The sequence below is a fragment of the Charadrius vociferus genome, unplaced genomic scaffold (assembly GCF_000708025.1).
Source record: "Charadrius vociferus isolate BGI_N301 unplaced genomic scaffold, ASM70802v2 scaffold410, whole genome shotgun sequence".
Lineage (NCBI taxonomy): Eukaryota > Metazoa > Chordata > Aves > Charadriiformes > Charadriidae > Charadrius > Charadrius vociferus.
Window position 1 is genome coordinate 192,417 of NW_009646499.1, and position 8,257 is coordinate 200,673.

The 8,257-nt window shown below is 38.2% G+C and overlaps 1 protein-coding gene across 1 annotated transcript in view; it reads left to right on the forward strand.

The window, feature by feature from the left end:
• Window positions 1–8,257, forward strand: part of TSPAN5 (tetraspanin 5) — a 78,283-nt gene that overhangs the window by 66,484 nt on the left and 3,542 nt on the right. The window contains exons 3-5 of the mRNA XM_009882951.1: window positions 3,171–3,317; window positions 5,228–5,398; window positions 7,396–7,521. Coding sequence (XP_009881253.1) covers window positions 3,171–3,317; window positions 5,228–5,398; window positions 7,396–7,521 — 444 coding nt within the window. The remainder of the gene's footprint in view (window positions 1–3,170; window positions 3,318–5,227; window positions 5,399–7,395; window positions 7,522–8,257) is intronic.

The following is an 8,257-nucleotide window of genomic DNA, read 5'->3' on the forward strand; positions in this document are numbered from 1 at the left end:
GAAGATTGTATATTCTGAGATGTCTCTCCAGAATACTGATAACCTGGGATTCATATGCAGAGAGCACACAGTACAAATGAGAATTGCACAGTATGTGCTCTGCGCTCTCAGGATGTTATTTGGGCTTTATCCCGGCTAGGCTTATGATTGCCATATGTGGACTAGCAAAAGATGCCCCTCAAGGTGCTTTCCAAGGAGAGCAAACAATGGCAGATAAAGCTTGTGTTGCACTATTTCAGTACACTTCAGATCACAGATACCCTGAGGATTTAGAACCAGGAGGAGACCAGAGATTAGATGAGTGACTCTTGCTGGGTGACTGGCTAGCATGATGCATGCCAGGGTGCTAAGAGCCTGGCAGTACTAGAAAATCAAGCAAGGTGAGAAAGGGCACAATCAGAAATGCAATATACAACTGATGCACTAGATTTTATTGTCGTTGACTTTAATGGGTGTGTGACAAAATGCAAAGTAGTGTATTTCTTCTCACTAATGCTACCTTATATTATGACTGGCTTCTCTAAGAGCACTGTCCATAAATGTGAGCTGAATTTCACTTGGATTTCTTCTTCCATTTGAATTTTACTACTTTCCTATGGAAAAAACTTGATTAAACATGGTAATTTGCTGAGGTTTTTGTTTGTTTGTTTGGTTTATTGTTTGGTGTGGTTTTTTTAAAGAAAGACAAAGTGTCTTCTGAAGAGAGACTTAAATGACTGTTCATCCTTCTTGCAGTTTTTTCTGAAGTAAAATAATTATAAGACAAAAGCAACATATTGTCTGCGGTGACTGTTTTCTCACTGTACTATACTATAGTCTATTAATGCAAAAATCAGCAAATGTTATAAGAAATAAGTAGCAGTGTTTGCTTTAAGGCAGAATTTCTTTTCATCCTATAATGACTATTTAGGCACAGAAGGGGAAACATAGAAAGGACTTAGAAACTTTGTGAAGAAGTCATTTTAGCAGTCGTCTTCCCTTGGGGCAGAGCTCACGTTTCCTGACTTGTGTATGGCCGAGGCCATGACTTTTTCAAAGGTTTGTGTGTTATCAGATTATGCTGTTTATTTTGCTTGTCATTCTTAGCCGGAAAGTTATGATTTCTTTTCTATGACAAATGTAATGAAGCAAAAGTAGTGGAAAACTTTTGCACAAATTGATATAAATGTTAATGATGAATAAGCATTTATTTCAGCCTAGCTTTTGTCATCTCGTCACTAGTTAGTTAAAGAGACATGCCAACTGGTCTGTTTTGATAGCAGTACTGGCTCTGAGCAGAGTTGTGTTATATATCATGCCTTACATCTATTTTTGTCTTTTTAATGAGTAACAATAAGACTAGTACTATATGTAATGTAGGGTGAGAGTGACGAATGTGACTTTTTTTTAATTATTTTTTTTTAATCCGTCTGTCAGGCAGTAGCCTTCTGTAGTAGGAGTGAGAGGAATTTGGTTTGAGAATGTCATTGAGGCTGTTGGTTTAGTGTTCATACTTAGGAATGGGTTGTCAGATTTTTCTTTTGTTTTTAGCATGCTGGCCTTTTCCAAGCCTCTTTGCTGTGTGCATTGGAGAAATTCATGTGTGTAATTTATCCAATCTATCATTGTCTGCAGAATTAAGTTTTGAATACTGTCTTTGTTTACTATTTGCTCAATGTTAGGTTTGCTTGGGAAACTGGATGTGGTTGCAGACTACGTGGAGTACTGTATTAGAGGTATTGGTTACATAACTATTTATATGTTCTGGGTGGTCCAAACTGAATATAGATAGAAAAAAAAATAATAAAATCACAGGTCTAAATCCACAGTTGTGAACAGTCATCTGTGAACAATGTTGCTAACAACTTTGGGAAATAAGGTTATGATAATTTCTTCAAAATTATTGCTGTTTTGGGACTACTTCAAAGAAGCAAAGGGACTATGAACACGTAAAAGGAAAAGGATGAAGAATTAAATAATTCTGCAAATAAGGAGCTGTAGAGGTAAAGGTCTATATTGTTGCTTTTCAAGCCGCAGCTTCATTCAGGAGTTAATAGGGAAAGCAATAGTCTGAAGCACTCAGCCTGGGTTCAGGCTTCTTTGTGGAAGTACATGGAGAAATGTCTGCTACAGCAGTGTGCTTTGCATTGACCTACAGCACTGGGGAGGTGAATGAAGAAATAGTGATACTTCAGCTTTTTTTCTGCCAAAAGGGTTTAAGAAACTGTAACTGTTCCTGTACAAATTCACTGCAATAAGGAAGACTTTGTACTTGCTTCTTGATATAACCCATCTGTTCAACATCAGCCAAACTGCGGTTAAAATGTGTTCAAAAAAATAAAATAGATCCTCAGGATTACTGGCATCACAACCCAAGCTCTGCTTCTAAGGGGGCAATGGAATTACAAGCAGACTGTTCCGACTATCATATCTAAAACACAGCATATGTGGTTTACTATATAAGTTTAACCTAAGTTAGTACAAACCATCTCCCAAGACAAGTCCTTAAACTGCCTTATATCCTACTAAAAGACTTAACATTATTTTAAAGATTTTCCTGCTAACTGGTTATTCAGTGGCCATACTTTATTTATATAATGAGTTTTTGGCACTGTAGATGCCTGAAGCTGAATTGGCCAGGTATCTAGTTTGTCAAAATTTGGTTTAAAAGTTGTTGTTGCATGATGCTGCAACCTAGGAGCTCACTTCTAATTTCTGTCAATTATTGTAAATACTAAGCATAAATGCTAAATTCAAGGTGGTGTTCTTACTATTGACTGCTTTTTCTATCAGAAAATGTGTAACTGTCGGCTTATATAAACAATATATGATACCTAAAATGCATCTCAGCATGGGTAATAAGGTTAGGTTTTGCTCAAATATTTATTCTGACTTTCTGGCAGACTAATTCTCGTAGCTACAGAAGCAGCAAAATGCACTGTGGGTTTCTCGCAGAGGACTCTAGAGGCACATTTTGTTGTTCATTACACATGTTGATTCAGAAATATTGTACATAATCAGCCTTTTTATCTCTTTTTGAATGCAAAGATTTTCTTAATTGTATTTTTCTGTACTGCAGAACGTTTGTTTGCTGTGTTCTTTTATCTTTTTAAACAGAGAAATGCAACCAGAATTTGTACAACTGAAAGCTTGAACATATTTGTTATTCCTTGGCGCTGTTTCTTTCCTAGGGAGTGCTGTCCAATATCTCCTCCATCACCGACCTGGGCGGCTTTGATCCAGTTTGGCTCTTCCTAGTGGTAGGAGGAGTTATGTTCATTTTGGGATTCGCAGGATGCATTGGAGCTTTGCGAGAAAATACCTTTCTTCTCAAATTTGTAAGTAGCCTTTGCAGCCGTGGCATTCATCAGTTACATAGCATAGGTCATGTTCTCTGTTCCTGCTAAGCTGTGTAAAGATTTTAAAATGTCTTTTGGGGAGAGGAAGGTATTATTTGATGTGAGAGTACTGTTCTGTGAATTGCTTTTGCTCAACTGTTAGTACTTGACAGCTCTTTAGTCTCTGTTGCTTACTGTTTGGTGGTGTTTTTTTTAAGGTTCGAAATTATTGATGGTAAGAATCATAACGTGGAACTACTGCTTTTCATATTGATATAGCCTAACATTCTGCTTTCCTGTCATGAAAAGAGAGAAATTTCTGCTAAGAATCTTTATGTTGAACTTTGAGTCTGTAAAAAGCTGCTTATGAAACAAGAGGAATGCAGATATACCACTGAATGTGACCCGTGTGATTTCTGCTGTGCAAGTGCCCCTCATGGTACAGAGGAGATAGGACTGTTATGAGGGGTTGCTTGCTGATATCCTCAGTTCTGTACCGTTTAGCTAATTTGAAAAGGCATTATTGTTTATTGTCAATGCTGGGCCTGAGAGGGAGAAAGGGAGGAGAATGTGCCCAGGATAGGTAAAGAAAATAGAAGCTGTCGTCTTGAACTCTGGGCTGGGCTGGACTGTTAGGTAGGGAAGGAGCTGCTGATACGCAAACATACATTGGTATTCAAAACTCCTTTAAGTAGCCTGGTTCTGTTTTTTGAAAGCCTTCGTCCTGTGAGCTTTGAAGATGAGGATAAGTATCATGCTCCATTTTAGATTAATTTAAGATTTATAATAGAAATTCAAGATTCTTTCCTCTACCACCCCAACTTCCAGATGTGGGCCCAGCCTGGATAGTAGTTGTGTCTTCATAAACTGTTAAATATATACATGAAAAGGTTTCAAGAGAAACAATGGCCTTCAAGTGAAATATTTGCCTCCCACGGATGTGTTGTTTAAGGGGAGGAGGCAGTTGAGTTACAGTTCTTGAGGCATTTATAAAGCAGCTTGGGGTAGTTCTAGCTTGCTCTTGTCTTGCTTTAAAAAAAAAAAAAAAAAAAGGAAAAGGGGAGGGGAAGGTATTGTAACGCTTTTTTTTCTCCTCTTCCTTGCTTCTCTTAGCTTGCCTAAAATGAACCCATCTGCTGTACCAGAAATAGCTTCCTATACAGCAGCTGCAGGAGAAATTAAAAATGCATCTGAACAAACACAGAGAGCATATTAAAATGAAACTCAAAGGCACAGTTGCAAAAGGGATGGACTTCCAGTATTTGAGGACCCCTGTGTGTTTTAAAACAGTGTAGACTCAGTGGAGATGCTTAGAGAAAGTGGCAGATCATTAGTAATGCCTTTGGCATCCATTGCATTTGCATTAATCATAGCAGCTTCATTTGGTTTTAATGTGGATGTGAGTCATTCCATAGACATTCTGCTCCGACTTAGTCATTAATTAATTTCTGCTGTTACCAATTTTTGCTTTGTCTGCTTAGGCAAAGCTTTACCAATGAGGGTGTCTAAAGAAAAAGTGACTTAGAAGACATTTCACTGGCAGTATTGGGTATTTGTGCCTACAGAGAAATTAAAGATGAGTTTTCAGAGGGCCCTACAGGTGGTGAGTAGCCATCTCTGTTGAAATTTACAGTGAATTCTCTTGGACCTCTTTGAAAATCCCAGTGAAATGTCCACAGTTTGAATTTGTTGGCATTTTTATTATTTGTTAAAATAGAATTAAGATTCCTGAACTACAGTCCTAATTAAGAGTGGTGTATTTTTAATTTAAAATTTCCTGTGTGCTGAAATAGCTTGAACTTGCACTAAGACAGATTAAGTCCTAATACCGGATGTAATTGTGAGCCTTGAAAAATAAGTTTTTGATGAAAAAGCAAAATAATTTTAACCTTTCTTCTCTTTCTTCATAGTTTTCTGTGTTTCTTGGAATTATTTTCTTCTTGGAGCTCACTGCTGGTGTTCTAGCATTTGTTTTCAAAGACTGGATAAAGGACCAGCTGTATTTCTTTATAAACAACAACATCAGAGCATACCGAGATGACATTGATTTGCAAAACCTCATAGACTTCACACAAGAATATGTAAGTTGGACTATGTTTATTTTTTGTAACGCTTACTTTAAAGAAATACTTACTCTATTTTCTTACTTCCATCTGTTTGGTTTCTTCAAGGAACAGCAGAAATATTCTAGTGTATAATACTTTTGAATATATATATATGTCTCTATAGAATGTCTACAAACACACAGCACCTGTGAGAAGTGGCTTATTTGTTGATGTATGACTGAGCAAAACAAGGGGGAGAGTTGGAGTGACTTATTCTTGAAGACTTAGTAATAGTGTGTCAAATCTACAAGTTAGCCATCAGTGTCTTGTGTTCAGTTTTTTTGACCATATTCTATATGCATATGAAGATATTTCAGGGTTCTTGGGGGGAGGGGTGTTCAAAATATTTTATTGTAGGAGTTACCACATCCTTTTCTAAATAATCCTTTCAAAATAATCCTTTTTCTAAACTTAATTTGGTTCTGAGGTGAATGTTGGTGTAGTTTTAGCAAAGTAGAGGTGCTACACCATGCTGCAGAGTGGCAGAGATGTTTAGCTGGTTTGAGTGAAACTACAATGTTATTTCTTGTTAAGTAGATTTAATGCAATTAGCCTAATGAAGCGGGCAACTCGTGAAGTTCTCGCAGGAAATCTCTGAATGATGCTACATCTGCACTTGGGAGGGAAGGGTGAAACCAGAGATGCACACGCTTGTACGGGTTAAGTTCTGTAACATATCAATGTGTGGAAAGGAGTCTTGCACTGGCTTTTGCACACAAGTTATTTTGCCAGTACCTTCCTGCTCCAGTACTCAATTCTGGCCTGTGTGGATGAAATCCTCTTTGAATTTGGCCCTGTGTAGCTAACATGGTTAAGCGTTAGTTGAAATCATGTTTACTAAGTTTTGTACATTCTGCAATAAAAATAATTCCATTCAAGGTTTGATTTGCTTCTATATACCTTGGCAGAAAAAAAATGGCAAGTGAGTAACAGGATGTGGATCCTTGCAGTGGTTTGAATCTTGTCTAGTTGGGAGAAGATCAGAGGTCAACACAGTCTGATAGCAGTGGTCCACTTGACTGTAGCCATTTGGTTACTTACCAGTTCTGCAGGCACTACGTAAAACTCGCTCTCCTAACTGGATTAGCAATCTTAGCAGATAAGTCAGGGACAGCAAGACTCTCGAGAGCAAGCTACTTTTTCGGCTAGTAGAGATAACGCTTGAAGACAACATGTTCAGGTATTGCCAAGGGAACTGTGCCAGATCTAGAAAGAGAGAATTGCCATTCCAACACTTTTAAAAAGGTGGTTTGTTTGGGTTTTTTATTTTTTTTTTTAAGTTGACATAGAGGGGTTCATCGGGTTAGATCCTTAAATGCTGTAAACCATCCACTGATCTCCAGTCTATTCTTTGTATGTTCAGCAACTTTTAACAATTCTTTGTGTGTTCAGCATGTTTTGCCAGAGACTAAGCCTGCCATTTGGCATATTTACTTTTTGAAGGATTCTGCCTGCCCTCAGTGAAGATGTTATTCATGCAATGTGTGATGCTTAGGAAACAATGTGTTCATACTGTCTGATGTACAGCCAGGCAAAGATTCCCCCAAACTGGCGAAAGGAGTAGGTATACCAATGTAGCCCTTGGAGCAGATTAGTTTAGTTGAGAACCCAGGGCACATTAGACTGAGCAGAATATTATATTTTGGCTCTGCTATCCCTGGGGGCTGAGCTTGTAGGCCTGTGCAACTCTGTGGTGTTGTGTAGGTTTATCAGCTCACTCCGTTGGTTTCTCTCTAGAGAGCAGCGTTGCAGGGTGTGAACATAACTTTAATCACATGATAATTTTAGACCAACTTACAGGTTTGGAATGGTCTTTTTTGAAAAATACAAAAATAAGCCAGCTTCAATGAAATCAGAGGGAATCTCAGGTTTTGTTTTGAAAGCTAGAGGGAAACTGGCAGCGATGATGCATGTTACTAATGCTGAGATTTGTTTGTTCTGAAAGTCAAGAAGCTCTCCCTTCTTTGTTCTAGTGGCAGTGCTGTGGGGCTTTTGGAGCTGATGACTGGAACCTTAATATTTACTTCAATTGCACAGATTCCAACGCAAGTCGAGAGCGCTGTGGTGTGCCATTCTCTTGCTGCACTAAAGACCCTGCCGTAAGTGACAGTCAAGAGGGGTAGGATGGGTCTGCTCTTCTGATTTAAATCACTCTAAGGTGATTTTTTTTTTTCTGGAACTCATGCAGGATCATTACCTTCTCACCAACCTGTATTTTCTTTTTGTACTTGCAGCTCAGCTTAACCACTAACTTTTCTGCAGTCAGCAAAAATCCTGAGCTAACTTAAGCCTTCATTGTATGCTGTTTGCTGCTTTTCATTATAATGAGAGAACCATGAGCTTGGCTGAACATACATATTAATTTTAGCACGTATGAAAAGCAGAAGCCCTTAATAAGTTGAAGGATATGAGCTTTCAATTGAATATCATCAGGATATTTCACTCACTGCCTTTAAAGCACAGCAACTCTAAGATCAGACACTCTAAATCAGGTATTACTCACTATTTATGCAGTGTCCGGAGGTTGTGGCCAGTTTAACGCAGTCTGTGCTAGGTATGGTGATGAATGACAATGTGTGCCCTGGAAAACTGACATGTGTTTGCATTAGAATCTTGGGTATGGACATCTTTATGTGTTCTTGTTTTCCCTTTAAAATTACTGCTTGTCCTACAGTCACCTGAGATCAGACTTGAAAGGTCAGAAATTGTTTGAGGGAGCAGCTTTTTGGTAAATTTCCATGTCTCTTTAAATAGTTGTAGTTCTGGACCATCAAGCAGAAAGTGTTGGAGCCATGCATTACTAGTACAGACATGATCAAGAAGGAAGGGTAAAGT